Here is a 16,784-nt window from a genome sequence, read left to right as displayed (position 1 = left end):
TTATATACTATTTCTTAGACCTCGAAAGCCTTAGAAATGATTTCCTACATAATACGAACCATTCAAAATCAAATTCAAGCTCATAGCTTATATAATTCTTCATTTAGACATTTACGCGAACAACTTGTGGCCATGAATTTGTAGACTCTTTTGTAGATTAATTTCCCCCCAACACACCACCAAATTTTACTTTACTACATCTCCTCATCAACAGAATTCCATCCATGTCTTCACAGATCCAAACAACACAATAAAATCATATAGAACAGCCCCAACAATCAAGCCATATTAAGAGAGGTTTCTTAAAAAAATCAAGAATATTTCTATAGAGGTTTCCACTATTTCTTAAGAATTCTTATGGTAGAAGTTTACAAAGATCAAAGAGGAAGTTAAATCATACCTTATGTGACCAGAATTACTCAAAATTCGAAATTACTTCAAGGCGGAGTCTTGCTATGAAAAGTGAAACACCGAAGAATTCACGATTCCGAAGCTACCATGGTGTTCTCCATCTTGAGGATGACTAAATTGTTGTTATGCTTGGCTAGATGGATGGGAGAAGTTTGAGAGGAAATCCCTAGGTTTTTGGTTCTGTTTTGGAGAGGATAAAACGCAGGGGTTCTGTTTTAAAAATTGACTTAAATAAAGAAATTTTGACTAAACCCGACTAGGCACACTGTTCCCGTAACAGTGTGCACCCCTGTACGAAAATGTTAATATATCTCTACTCCGAAGTCGTATTAACAAATGGTTTATTGCGTTGGAAACTAGACTCATAGACCTTCGATTTGGTAGGTAGAACACACCATAAATCCCAGTATATTGAGATAAAAGCTCATCAACATTTTATCCAAATTCCAGTGAAATTTAAACCCGTAACTTGCGCGCGATCTTTGTCGAATTTTTAATCACAACTCAAATGACTTCCAATCTTAACGTATAACTATCGCATCATTTAAATATCTCATAGAAATTATCTTCCTATCGAATTAGCCCATTTACCGCATGATAACGCCGAATACACAAGGTGTAACATTCTCCCCTCCTTAAGAACATTCGTCCTCGAATGTTAACGGTTAACCTAACTTCTGAATTTTTATTTTTTTTTTAAAATTTCGCCAGAGTTTCCCCTATAAATAGGAATATCCAAAACCTGTCATCAGCCCAAACATACATATCTAAGGCAACACAGGGCTACACATCATAATAATAACATCAACTTGGCCTCACACGACCATTTACTTATACAATAATGATAATAAGAAGGTTAGCCATAACATAATTACCTCAACTGTCACTGGTTGATATATGTGCAACACCTGCCATATTTGTCTCAAGCATATCACCTGAAGACTCAAATAAATGAGGGTATCTGGACTTCATGTCCTCCTCGGCCTCCCATGTCATTTCCTCTACATTATTGCTCCTCCAAAGTACTTTTACTGAGGCTACCTCTTTAGTCCGTAGCTTACGGATTTGACGGTCAAGAATGGCAACAGGTATTTCTTCATATGACAAGTTCTCGGAAACTTCAATATCCTCAATAGGGCTGATGCAAGAAGGATCACCTAAGAATTTCCAAAGCATGGAAATGTGAAATACCGGATGGATTGCTTCTAATTCTGGTGGCCGGTCAAGTTTGTAGGCTACTCGCCCAATTCTCTGAACAATCTGATATGGCCCAACATATCTAGGGCTAAGTTTTCCTTTCTTACCAAATCTCATTACACCCTTCATAGGCGACACTTTCAAGAATACCCAGTCTCCCACATCAAATTTCAAGTCTCGACGTCGGTTATCTGAATATGATTTCTATCGACTTTGAGTTGTACGCAACCTTTCCTGGATCAACTTTACCTTTTCTATAGCTTGTTGTACCAATTTAGGTCCTAGCAACTTTGTCTCGCCAACATCAAACCAGCCAATAGGAGATCTGCATTTCCTCCCATATAGTGCCTCATAAGGTGCCATCTGAATATCGACGTGATAACTGTTATTGTAGGCAAACTCAATAAGCGGTAAATGATCTTCCCAACTTCCCTTGAAGTCTAAGACACAAGCTTGCAACATATCTTCGAGTGTCTGAATAGTGCGTTCGGCTTGTCCGTCGGTCTGCGGATGAAATGTTATACTAAGGTTAACAAGGGTACCCAAACCTTCTTGAAAAGACCTCCAAAAATTAGCTGTAAATTGGACACCTCTGTCAGATATAATAGAAAACGGAACTCCATGTAGCCGAACTATTTCCTTGATATACAGGCTCGCATTGTCTTCAGCTGAATATGTGGTCCTAACTGGGAGAAAGTGAGCTGATTTCGCCAGCCTATCCACAATGACCCAAATAGAATTGAACTTACGGCAAGAATTGGGCAATCCTGTAATGAAATCCATATTAATCGATTCCCATTTCCAAGCTGGAATCTCAATATTTTGAAGTAGCCCTCCAGGTTTCTAGTGTTCAGCTTTAACCTGCTGGCAGTTGGGACACTGAGCCACAAATGTGACTATATCTTTCTTCATGTCGTTCCACCAGTATAGCTGGCGAAGATCATGATACATTTTGGTTGAACCAGGATGAACTGAGTATCGAGACTGGTACATCTCTGTCATAATTTGCTTACGAAGCTCCCCAACATTAGGTACACACCATCGGCCTTTATATTTTAGAATTCTATCATCAGATTGCTCGAACAACTGCTTCTTCTGAAAAGGGATGCTCTCTTTAATTTTGACTAACTCTGGATCCTCAAATTGATGCATTTCTACCTCAGCTACCAGTGATGACCCCGCAATATTTTGAACTACTACACCCTGGTCACCTGTATCATGTAGTCGCACACTCAGGTTAGCCAATCGATATATCTCCTTAGTCATTTCTAATTTCCCAACTTCTACATGCTTCAAGCTGCCCATGGATTTGTGACTCAATGCATCAGCTAGCACATTTGCTTTGCCCGAATGGTACAAAATATCCACATCATAGTCTTTCAGCAATTCAAGCCATCTCCTTTATCTCAAGTTCAAGTCTTTCTGCTTAAATATATATTGTAAACTTTTGTGATTTGTATAGATATCCACATGAACACCATAAAGATAATCACGCCATATTTTCAAGGCAAATATAACGGCTGCTAACTCAATATCATGAGTCGGATAATTGTGTTCGTGCTTCCGCAACTGCCTCGAAGCATATGCAATAACTTTTCCATGCTATATTAGAACACATCCCAATCCAACCCTGGATGCATCACAATATACCACATAACCTTCAGATCCTTCAGGAAGTGCTAGAACAGGTGCTGATGTTAAGCGTTTCTTCAACTCATGAAAGCTCCTTTCACATGCATCAGACCATTAGAACTTAACGGCTTTGTGTGTCAATTTTTTCATGGGAGCAGAAATAGAAGAGAAGTTCTCAACAAATCTCCGATAATAACCAGTTAAGCCCAAGAAACTACGAACTTCCGTAGGAGTTGTGGGTCTAGGCATGTTTTGTACTGCTTCAATTTTCTGACCATCTACCTTAATACCTTCATCGGAAACGATATGTCCAAGGAAAGCCACTGAATTCAACCAAAATTCACATTTGGAGAATTTAGCATATAATTTCTGATTTTTCAAAGTCTGCAACACCACACGTAAATGATCCTCATGTTCTGCTTCTGATCGAGAATATACCAGAATATCATCAACGAAAACAATTACAAATATATCTAGAAATGGCTTGAAAACCCGATTCATTAAATCCATAAAAGCTGCTGGCGCATTAGTAAGACCGAAAGACATCACAAGAAATTCATAATGGCCATATCTAGTCCGGAAAGCCATTTTCGGAATATCTATCTCCTTAACTCGCAATTGGTGATAGCCGGATCGAAGGTCAATCTTTGAGAAATATTTGGCACCTTGCAACTGATCAAACAAATCATCAATTCTAGGTAAAGGGTACTTGTTCTTGATAGTCACTTTGTTGAGCTGGCGATAGTCAATACACATTCTTAACGAACCATCCTTCTTACGAACAAACAACACTGGTGCACCCCAGGGAGATGTGCTGGGCCTGATAAAGCCCTTATTCAAAAGATCCTTCAACTGGGCTTTCAATTCTTTTAACTCAGCAGGAGCCATTATGTATGGAGGAATGGATATTGGTTGAGTATCTGGAAGCATATCAATAGCAAAGTCGATTTCTCTTTCTGGAGGAAACCAGGAAGTTCATCAGGAAATACATCAGGAAATTCATTCACGACGGGAACCGATTGAAGAGTTGGAGATTTCACCTCCATATCATGCACTCATACCAAATGATAGATGTACCCTTTCAAAATCATCCTTCGAGATTTAAGGTAAGAAATAAATTTTCCCTTTGGCGCTGCAGCATCACCTTTCCATTCAATAATACGCTCACTTGGAAAATTAAAACGAACAATCTTTGTCCAGCAATCTACATTGGCATAACAAGTAGCCAACAAATCCATACCCATAATGATATCAAAATCAACCATTTCTAGCTCATGCAAATTAGCTAACGTATGGCAGTCATGAATCTTCATGTCACAACTTCGATATACCCGTCTAACTACAACAGACTCACCCATTGGCGTAGATACCTCAAAGGACTTATGCAACAATTCAGGCTCTCTATCCCGTTTACTAGCAACGAAGGGGGAGATATACAACAATGTAGAACCAGGATCTATCAAGGCATACATATCGATAGAAAAGACGGATAGTATACATGTAACCACGTCCGAAGATGACTCTAAATCCTGACGACTCGATAAAGCATATATGCGATTCTGCTGACCTCCTGAACCAGAAGCTCCAAATCTTCCCCTACCCCTGCTAGTTGATGTTTGCATACTCTGCCTAGGAGGACATACCTAAGAAGAAGAAGAAGCCACTGCAGATGCCGTCGGCTGAGACATACCCTCTACACCTGTCATCGGACAATGTCTCTTAATATGACCTGGCTGTCCACATGTATAACATGCATCAGAACCGTGGCGACATGGTCCAAAATGATTTCGGCCACATCGATCACATCTAGGAAACTGAGGCCTCATCTTACTAAACTCGCCTCTAAACTATGGACCTGGGGTCCGTGAACTTTGACCTGGACCAGAATAAGTGGTCCAATCCTGTCGCTGTCCCTGAAACTGTGGTGGTGCACTGGCTGTCGGATAAGACTAACGCCGGGGAAACTATGGCCTAAATCCACCTCGAAACTCTCCTGTGTTACCTGCAAATCGCACCCTCTTCTGCTACCCTCTATCATGCTCTCGATTGGGTCGTTGTTGCCTCTTGTGATCCTCTAGACCCTGTGCATATGCTTGAATACGGGCAATATCCATTCCTTGGTTTAGAGAAGCTGTAGTGCACTCATTTATCAAGTGTGTTGGTGTACCCGATCACTCATATCATCAACAATCGTAGGAGCATACCTAGCCAAAGAGTTGAACTGCATGCTATATTCCCGAACGCTCATATTACCCTGTTCTAAGTGTAAGAACCTATCTCGTCGGGCTCTTCGAAGCTCGATTGGCAAATATTGCTGTAAAAATGCCTCAGAGAACTCCTTCCATGTCACTGGTGGTACATTAGGCCCCCGAGTCTACTTCCAAGACTTATACCATGTCACAACAACATCACATAGTCTATAAGAAGTAAACTCCACTGACTCAATATCCGTGGCATGTATAATTTGTAAGGTCCGTTGCATAAGATCCAGAAAATCCTATGGGTCAGCATTAGGATCAACCCCTGTAAATACTGGAGGGTGCAAGTTGATAAAGTCCCGAACTCTCGCACTCATGGACCTATCAGCAATACCGAGGGTCTGGTATTGGGCCTGGGAGGCCATTATTCAAGTCAGCAATTGTACATTACTCTGTATGTCTAGGTCCTAATCAAGAACAACTGGGAGAAGGACTGGAGGTATGTTAGCTCCTCTACGCCCTTCCGGGGGTGGTGGGGGTACTACCCCGGAAGCCTGAGAATCAGCCTCATTCTCTGGCTCATGTTGATCTACATTAGCAGGTGGCACCTGACTTGTGCCCTCTCCCGCCTCCTCATCCAACCTCTGAATAAATTTCATAGCCACTTGTCGTCTCCTAGTGTTAGGCATCACTGAGAAGGTAAACAAAAAGAGAATTAGGAATGAACACTTATGATTAGGCTCTCTTGCACGATCTAGATCAAGAAGAAAGTAATAATCCTAAATGCCAAATAGCCTCATGTTTATAAGTGTGGTGCACAACACACCATAAACAAGACTCTACTAGACACGGCTTGCAGACTCCCTAGGACTGACCTGGCTCTGATACCAAGTTTGTCACACCCCAACCTTGGGAGGTGTGGCTGGCACCCGATGCCCGAAGGCCCGAGCGAACCAACCATGAGATATGATCTGAAATATAATAACATGCAGGCAAAAGAGCACAACACGATATATATATATATATATATATATATATATATATATATATATATATATATATATAAACTAGGCCAACAAGGCTGCAACAACAGTATAACAACTATCCAGAAGGCCGATAGGGCGATACAAAAAATATATATATACAATGACCGCTAGTCTGCAAGACTCTAAGAGTGTAAGACAATCTCAACAGGGCAGGACAAAGCCCCCGACATGCCCAAAACCACACATATACATCTGTAATAGTACCTATGGACTCAAAGTCAGCAACTCTGAAGAAGTGGAGTGCGAAACCCAACGCTGATTCTGGGGTCCTACTGAGGAGGCACGCCGCTCTGTCTATCCGAACCTGTGGGCATGAACACAGTGCATAAAAATGCGTCAGTATGAAATATGTACTGAATATGTAGGGCGACAAGTGTAACATGAAAAATGTAATTAACAAGAGAAGATATATAAATACAATTTGAATTCTGAAACTAGCCTCGGTAGGAAACTAAAATTCAACCTAGATATAAATGTATGCTCGTGAAATTGTCGTTCACTATCGCTACTTATAATATATCACATTATATAATAATAAATCCCTCTGTGGGGCTATAATATCCATAACATACACGTCCATAATAAAGGCTCGGTAGAATCGTACCCGACCACGTGAAGCTCGGTAATCCCAACTGATCAGTGGTTACACAATATGTGTCATACCCAGCCATCTATAGTGCGGCTCGGTAATGAAAGTAAATACATACATATACTAAATCATGAATTATATAGGTGCAATGCGAAACCAACCTTAAAAGACGTATTCTAAGAAGAGTCGAAGTGGCCTATCATCATTATTCCTCGACTATCATCGTTGTTGCTAAAATATTTAATTTTCAACTACGAGCCAACAAGTACTAAGAACACGAGAGTTATGTATTATGAATACCTTTGAAGTAAGTGTTCCTTATTCATGATTTATATGAATGTCGAAATGAGAACGAGTAAAAAGGCTCTAGTTCTTTTTAAACAAGGAACAAGGAAAACCGAGAATTCATAGATATTCTCTGAAGTAAGCACTCTATGAGAAAGGATCAGGTCTAAGCATCTTTATAAGTTGAAGGTGAAATAACTCGAATCCGACAAAACAATTCGATAAACATTTATTCTAATTCTAGTCATGCCGAAAAGTATAGCGAAAGCCCTACATACCTTGTCGATGGAGTTATATACTGTTTCCGAGACCTCGAAAGCCTTAGGAATGATTTCCTACATAATACAAACCATTCAAAATCAAATTCTAGCTCATAGCTTATATAATTCTTCATTTAGACATTTACGCGAACAACTTGTGGCCATGAATTTGTAGACTCTTTTGTAGATTAATTTCCCCCCAACACACCACCAAATTTTACTTTACTACATCTCCTCATCAACAGAATTCCATCCATGTCTTCACAGATCAAAACAACACAATAAAACCATATAGAACAGCCCCAACAATCAAGCCATATTAAGAGAGGTTTCTTAAAAAAAATCAAGAATATTTCTATAGAGGTTTCAACTATTTCTTAAGAATTCTTATGGTAGAAGTTTACAAAGATCAAAGAGGAAGTTAAATAATACCTTATGTGACCAGAATTAGTCAAAATTCGAAATTACTTCAAGGCGGAATCTTGCTATGAAAAGTGAAACACCGAAGAATTCACGATTCCGAAGCTACCATGGTGTTCTACATCTTGAGGATGACTAAATTGTTATTATGCTTGGCTAGATGGATGGGAGGAGTTTGAGAGGAAATCCCTAGATTTTTGGTTCTGTTTTGGAGAGGATAAAATGCAGGGGTTCTGTTTTAAAAATTGAATTAAATAAAGAAATTTTGACTAAACCCGACTAGGCACACTGTTCCCGTAACAGTGTGCACCCCTGTACGAAAATAGTAATATCTCTCTACTACGAAGTCCTATTAATGAATGGTTTATTGAGTTGGAAACTAGACTCATAGACCTTCGATTCAGTAGGTAGAAAACACCATAACTACCAGTATATTGAGAGAAAAGCTCATCAACATTTTATCTAAATTCCAGTGAAATTTAAACCCGTAACTTGCGCGCGATCTTTGTCGAATTTTTAATCACAACTCAAATGACTTCCAATCTTAACGTATAACTATCGCATCATTTAAATATCTCATAGAAATTATCTTTCTATCGAATTAGCCCATTTACCGCATGATAACGCCGAATACACAAGGTGTAACATTTAGGCCAAAAATGTTTGAAGATGTTTCCTGGAACTAATGAAATGTGCTTGCCTGCAGGAATTGTTCAAAATGATCCAAAGGAATCAAAACCAACTCACAAAGGAGTCAAAAGTTGAACAAAACAAAGACTGGACAAAGAAGCCTGAACCGCGGCCGCACAATAGCCATGGTCCAGCCACGATCAAAATTATGCGGTCTGCATAAGGGAGATTCAGAGAGTTGCAACTTCATCCTATAAGATGAGCGCGGACCGCACCAGAAATGTGCGTTAGCGGAAGTCCCTTGTGCGGCGATGATTGAAATTGTGCGGTCTGCAAGATGAAGAATCAGAGAGTTGATTTCAAGCCAAACTCAAGCAAGTGCGAACCGAATCACTTTTATGTAGCCGCATAATCTGGAGTGCGGCCGCACTTGGAATTATGCGGTCCGCGAAAGTTCAGCTCAACCCAGATCCAAAAGAGAAAAACGCGAGCCATATCAGAATTATGCGGCCGCACTCAGAATTATGAGGCCGCACAACCTCCGCAGGGGTAATTTTGTCAGATATTTTAAGCTTAGTATAAATAGAACTTTTTGTCATTTTTAGGTTATGTTATGTTTTGTATGAGCACGTGAGACGGCTGAGCATTCTGTTTTCAGAAATTTTTTACTAGATTCATCTCTTAACATTAGATTTTTATTCCATAAATTAATATTATGGATTTTAACTTCATTTCATTTTTAATTTCTGTTATTTTCATGAGTAGCTAAACCCGTAGCTAGGGTTGTGACCCAACCCTAGTGTGGGTATTTAATGGGTATTTGGATTTTAGGGCTTGAATGTGAATGGGTTAGTGATATTTAGCCTAGTTCTTGCTAGAACTATAGAATTAATGGTTGCAAACATTGATTCATGCATTTATGATTTTGTCTCTACTTGAGAAAGAGGGACTACATCTAGGACAACTAGGCTAACAAGGAATTGAGATGAATTCAAGAAATTGATAGCCCCAATTAAAGGGTTAAACCTAGATATAGTAATACCCGTCTTGAGATAATATCACTTGATTTGTATGAATACTCATTTGGACTTGAGAAAGCCAAATTGAGCAAAATCACTCAAACTACTGAGAGGTATAGAGTGAGTACCCTGGTATGATTGCTATATTATGATCCCAACTAATCAAGCTTGCCCCAGATTTTACTACCCGTTAGATATCCACCTAGGTAGAAGTCACGACCCTAGTCTCTTTAAACACTTAAAAAACAACAACAATAATATTGTCTTTAGTTTCAATCATTGCAATCTTTAGAGTAAAGTTAGAAGTAGAAATCAAACCCAAACTTGTGGAAGTGTAATTAGACTCAAAGCCGCATCTAGCTTAGATATAAATCTAATTCCAATCATTAACTCCATGTGGATTTAATCCCGACCTAGTTGGATTAAAACTACATCGACCATCCTCGCTACTCAATAGTAGTGTGGACTTGGACCTGATCACTGTATATAGTGTAAGTTTTTTCAATAATAAGGGAAGTCGTTTGGCGTTTGAGTTTTTTCTTAAGTTGGGTTATCTCCTCAAAGAGGCTTTTCCGGGTGGGCCTAATGGATTGGAGGCTGATATCAAGGTCATAGACAGTTGAACTAAAGAGCCTATTATGTCGATAGTTTTTTCGTCAAGGTCGCAGACGGTCGAGGACAGTCTGGTCCTGTTTTATCAAAAGCTAATTCCGATCAGAAGTAAGTTCCTCTTTCTTACGAATCAACTTTTGAAGGCCCTCGGAAGCAAGAAAGTTGTCCTACAAAGCAAGAGAAGCAAAACTTAGAATATATTCAGGCAAAGGTAGAATAAATTACAAAGGAAGAAAGTAATATACCGCTGCAGCATTATGCATGGCATTGTTCAACAGACACTCTCTCGAGAGTGCCTGAACCTTTTCCCAATCTTTTCTTGAAGCCAAAGGCTTTAGATAGTTAGCAAACTCCATCTACCGGGAAAGTAGGTTACGCCCGGTAGAGACCGAAAGAGTAACATTCCTCCTCATTTGTGGATCTTCAGAAGGGGCAGCATAATTTTGCCCCAAATTCCCTTGAACTAGGGACTGGGGAGGAGGAACAACTCCTTCATGACCAGATGCGGCCAGTGAAGATGATGTAGCAATTGCTGGTGGAAGAGTGGATGAAGATGGAAATGATGTAGCAATTGCTGGTGGTGGTGAAAATGTGAATGAAGCTGATGGAGTTGAAGGGTGGGAAGCACTTGCATCAAGTGCAGTGCTGGTAGGATGCTCACCAACCAAAGACGGCAGGGACTCGGTACTCGGCCCCACAGTATCGGGCACAACAGTTGGGACTCGATAGCAGGAGTTAGCATTTTCTACCAAGTCAAACTCCCCCTAGAGCGCTGAGACGTCGTCCTCGGTTGGAGTAGTTAACTCAACAGATGGAGCATTCTGTTGAGTTGATGATAAACGTCGCCTTCTGTGTAAATAAGCCCCATCATCACTGGCATCTCCATCATCGTCAATCATCACGGTGTCTATGACTGGCTCGGGAGGAGGGCTAGTGATTATAACTTCTGGAGATGAAAAAGGGCAGTAGTCTTTGACCTTTTATTCTTTTCCCCGACCGTAGAGAAATGTCTTCTCTTTGGCTGCTTGTTCTCCAGCCGGGGACTCCGTAATGAAACACCTGTGCTTGAAGCATGCCCGAAGACACCTTCTTGAGTAAATGCCTCCTAAAGCAGCCTCGCCGCATCAGCTGGATCAGCCAAAACATCCTCCTCGGGGACAACAACTGAGCCCGCAGTTAGACCTGATTTCAAGAAAAAGATAGAAGAAATTAATCAAGTTCCTCACATGAAAAATTGAAATAAGGTGAGTTTGAATTACCATGATTTTTGGCCTTCCACCTGTACTTAAGGGCCAGTTCTTTTCACAAATGAGCTTCTAAACCCACTGATCCAGGCCTTCCATCGTCGGTGGGGTCCATCGAGTTGCCGAAACATACAAAGGATGAAGAGTCAATATAGGAATAAAAGAATATTTAGCTAAAAAAATATATTAAATATAGGTCTTATGAGTATGGTTCCAAGTGATCGAAAAGGATGATGCCGTTGACAGAATGATATTATTTGTGGCAATTGCAACGAACCGTTCCGTCTACCCACGGTCGTTGTCATCATCCATTCTAGTCAATAGAGCATGGTGGCCACGTTTCTAGAGGTTTATCATACCCCCCAAAAAATCTTGGGGAGTAAAGATTCATCATACGAGCTAATGATAGTTCTTCTCCAGTTTCATGGCACATGCGTCGAAGGGCTCACCAGTGCCAAGCATACTTGGTAGCGAAGGAAAAACTCCATCAATCACAGAATCAAGCTCTGTACTCAAAGAAAACGCACCCAAAGTAAAGGGATACGTATAAAAATATGTAAAACCTTCCCTGGGAAGGGTCACTCACTCTGATAGATCAGGAGCAATGATGTTCAACTCATGGCAGCGGCAGTCTTCCTTCACAGTAGGAATACTGGAAGGGCGAACTAAAGAAGTATACCTACTGACAGCCCATGAACGAGGGTTAGCAGTAGGGAATTTCTCTTCAAAGTCTTTTGGTGTTAAGACTTTGGTGGATGATAGAACCTACCGTTAGAGGAGCAGAGTCCACATTCTTTTTCTTTTTCTTTGAAGAGCTAGCACGTTTGGAAGAAGAAGCCATTGAATAAGAATAAGGAAAATGATTTTGGTTCGAAGAAAATTAGGGAAAAGATGAAAAATATAGATGCAAGTTAGAAGTTTGAGAAATTATGAAGTGCATAGGAGAAGGGTGATGCATATAGCAAAATTTTGGCGGCTAAGTTCATGGCCATGATTACGTTGATAATCGGCAAAGGTTGTGGTAAATCGTGGGATGACGCCTGTTCGGGGCATTAAATGCAGGGAGACGTGCGTCTAATCAACTGTCAGAAGCCTGCAAAGGGAATTATAGAAATTCCCTCTAAAAGGAGTATTTCTACTAACTTTCCGGTAACACAAGATTGTGTGACCAGAAAGCAAGAGGACTATCTATATAGGGAAAATATGATATAACACGTGGTCATCTAAAAGAAGGACACGTGGAACCCAAGACGGAGATGGTCACTGAATGCAGCTATTCCGCTTGTCAGCGGAAGGAAATATTCATAAAGGTGTATTAAATGATTTGCGTCCGGTAGCATTTAATAAGAAATATTATGCAGCATTAAGAACGGCAGCCCATTATTGAGAATTTGATATTTATTTCCACCATTACACCTTCATTAATGGCCCTCATAATTGACATTAAAGGAGGGAACGATACTAGGACCTCCTTCCTTAGACACATCTATAAATTGAGAGACCAGTTATCATTGTGGAGGACATGATTTTTCTGGCTAACTTATACTACATTCTATACAAAGCTTAATATAATTTTACTTTCTTGCTTTTGACCTCATCATTGTTTTGCAGGGAAACCTTGTTCCTGGATTCGCCAATTCTGCTATTTCATCTATATTTGAAGGTTAAGTATTATATATTTCTTCAGTTATTTCATTATTTTCAGGATCAAATTAATTTAGTTGACTAAAAACTATGTATAAATTCAACTATATTATTTTACGGGTAACCAAAATTCTTTCTATCCGTTTTCATATACAGTAAAGGTCCTATAATCAATGTTATTTAGATTTAAGATTCAGTTGGTTTTTAATTTGAAGAATGTTTCCTTCTGATGTTTTAAAACTTGGATGGAAGATTTAGCTTACTTTCGTGTAAAACTTTAAGGTAATTGGTAGCATGTTGTTACGCTCCCTGTTCTGCGTCTTTAATTTGGCTCTTTTCCTAGTTTAGTTTTAATTTTTATCTATTTGGTCTTTGTGCAACTACATTAACAATGGATTTGAGTTTGTTAATTTACATACTGCATTTGGACTTGCATTAGAAGTGTGTGCGCAATTTCTCGAAAGAAAGTATGACTGTTTGTGGACTCTATTAGTGAGCTGTTAAACCACTTGGCTTGGGCTGATCAAAATAGCTTTTCATATGGTGTTTCGAAAGTGGTATATTAATATTCAATCTCCATGTGAAATTAAATATTACTTCCTGAGTACTGCTCACTGTTATTTTGAAAGTAAAGGTTACAACGGAATACTGTAGAAAAGTATTTTGGAAATATTGTATTTATGTTTACTTTTATGAGACCACTAGAAACATCATTTCTGTTTCTATACCCAAAATAGACATAGGTATATAGGTATAAAATAACCAGGTACACGAGACAACTCTCTCTAAGGATCTCTCTAAATCTGATTTATGTATCTTTCGTCGATAATTTTAGGAAATGTTGCATTTTCTAGAAAGGCGGCTCTCTTCCAAATATGGTTATTCATGCTTTAGTTATTTCAAGGATTCTATATGATTTAATAACAAGGTCTGATTAGTTTGTGAAGATGTTATTGTTTCCTTCTCCTGATCATTTTAACTGTTTAGGTACTTCCCGACATTTTAGTTAACCAATTCTCGCGTGCAGACTAGCTTTATAAATTTATGTGTGAGAGTTATAGTGTTAAGGTACAAGGCAAGATTTATATATATTATTCTCACTATGTGTCACTACATTCATTGTTTTCCAAAGGAAATGAAGTAGTGGATGAGTGATGGTTCTCTTATAATGAAACATTGAATAAGATTTTCTTAAGTTGCTAATAGATGTGGTTTGGTTAATGCCCTTATAATATTAATAATATGCAAAATAATCTGCTTTTAAAGAGGAAAACAGAAAATCAAAATTCCTTCAACAGAAATGATTTTCGTCTTCCATCAGTTCAATGATGTATACTTATAAGAAGAGAGAAGTATGCTAAATTGGTATTTTAGTGTAACGACCCAGTCGATCGTTTCATGAATTACCATTCCATTTTCCCTATTTCTGCTTATTATTGCTTTGTTCAGTTGTATTATATGTCATCGGGTTGATTGGTTTGGGTTCGGAGAGGTTTTGGTAAGGTTTGAGACATTTAGTCTCTTTTGAGTAAGCTTAAGTTGGAAAAGTCAATAGGATATTGATTTATGTGTCAAAGGGCTTGTTCGATGATTCAGATAGCTTCGGTAGGTGATTTGGGACTTAGGAGCGTGATCGGAATGTATTTGGGAGGTCTGGAGTAGATTTAGGCTTGAATTGGCGAAATTGGAATTTTGGCGTTTTCCGGTTAATATGCGACATTTTGATATAGGAGTTGGAATGGAATTCTGGGAGCTGCAGTAGGTTCGTTGTGTCACTTGGGATGTGCGCGCAAAACTTCAGGTCATTCAGACGTGGTTTGATAGACTTTTTGATCGAAAGCAAAATTGGGAAGATTTTTTAATTCTTAGGCTTGAATCCGATGAAAATTTGGTGTTTTGATATTGTTTTGAGCGTTCCGAAGATTGGAACAAGTTTGAATAATGTTATGGGATATTTTGTCATGTTTGGTTGAGGTCCTGAGGGCCTCGGGTGAGTTTCGGGTGGTTAAATAGATCAAATTGCATGTTTAAAAGTTGCAGGTTTTAGCTTCAGTTCTGTTGCAGGTTTTTCTTCATCGCGATCGCGTAAGGAGGCTCACGATTGCGTAGAGCTATCTAAGGGGGAATCCAGGTTATTCTTCGCGTTCACGTATATAGGGCTGTGATCGCGTGAGTGTAGGATTCTGTGTATCGCGATCGCGTGGGCTCAATCGCGATCGCGTAGGTGTAAGACTCTGAGCATAGCGTTCGCGTGGGTGTATACGCGATCGCGTAGAGTGAAATTTTGGACCAGCAGAGTTTGTGCTTCGCGATCGTGATGGATTTTCCGCGATCGCGATTAAGTAAATTAAAAAGCTGGGCAGTGTTTTAATAGCCCAATCCGCGACCCTTCTCTATTTTTCCACCATTCTTGAACAGGATTGAAGCTCTTGAGAGAGATTTTTGAGGAAACCAAAGGGGAATTATTTGGAGGTAATATTCTTGACTTCATAACTCGGTTATATGTGATTAAAGGTCTAATTAGTGGTGAGAATTTGGAGAAATCAGTGCAATAATGGGTCATTAGAGCTTAAGATTAAGAGACCTTAAATTGGGAATTTTAGGGGTCATATGGACTCCGATTTCAGTGTTCTTGGTATGTATAGACTCGTGGGAGGATGAGGATCCTTATGGTGTAAATTTTATCGAGTTCTGAGATGTGAGCCTGGAGGGCCGGATTTGGCTAATTTCAAGATTTTTTGTATAAGTTGATTATTTTCGCTTGGGCTTCGATCCCTTAGCATATTTTAATGTTATGATTCTGATTTTGGGTAGATTAGGCACGAGTTGAGGCCGAGGCGAGAGGAAAAGGCGTTGCGGAGTAGTATTTCATCTGGTTTGAGGTAAGTAACCTTGTAAATCTGGAACTGAGGGTACAAAACCCCGGTATTTCGTATCGTTTTGATAAATGAGGTGACGCACATGCTAGGTGACGAGCGTGTGGGCGTGCACCGGTAGAGATTGTGACTTGGTCCATCCCGTAGCGACTATTAAGCCATGTACTTGATTTGAAATCTTATGATATCTCATATTTTAGACTTTTATAATATATTATAGGTTGTATGCCATGTTTGGGGCCTTGTGTCGACCTGTTGAGACTCTTAGGGACATTTTTACTGTTTCTCCTCACTTTATTTGTTTGAAAGCATATCCTCAGTGATGTTTTACCTGTTTATTATTTAAAACTGGTTTTATCACTCTACTTCTTAAATGTGAGAACTGTTTGGACTTACTTCCCTAATTTCCACTGTTATGCCCGAGTGGCTGTGAGGTTAATGACTGAGAGAGGTTGAGGACCTAATGGTGAGGATTATAAATATTACGGATCGGGCTGCACGCTGCAGCAATATATTATATGTATATATTATGGATCGAGTAGAATGCTGCAGCGATACTTATATGGATCGGGTTGCACGCCACAACGATATATATATTGGATCAGATTGCATGCCACAGCGATATGGCGCTTGGGTTGTAGAAGCCCCTCCAGAGTCTGTACACCCCTAGTGAGCATAGTCCACTATAAACTAAGGATCGGGCTGCATGCCGCAACGGTTA

The 16,784-nt window shown here is 39.6% G+C and overlaps 1 protein-coding gene across 1 annotated transcript; it reads right to left on the bottom strand.

Annotated features, from left to right (window-relative positions):
* Positions 1 to 2,451: 2,451 nt before the first annotated feature.
* On the bottom strand, positions 2,452 to 2,913 carry LOC138877930 (uncharacterized). Its single transcript, XM_070157575.1, has one exon. The coding sequence runs from the start codon at positions 2,911 to 2,913 to the stop codon at positions 2,452 to 2,454; it is 462 nt and encodes a 153-aa protein (XP_070013676.1).
* Between the last annotated feature and the right edge of the window lie 13,871 nt (positions 2,914 to 16,784).

This window comes from Nicotiana sylvestris, chromosome 9, assembly GCF_000393655.2.
Source record: "Nicotiana sylvestris chromosome 9, ASM39365v2, whole genome shotgun sequence".
Classification (NCBI taxonomy): Eukaryota; Viridiplantae; Streptophyta; class Magnoliopsida; order Solanales; family Solanaceae; genus Nicotiana; species Nicotiana sylvestris.
Note: the sequence above shows the minus strand (reverse complement) of the source record. Positions and strands in the feature narration are given on the sequence as shown.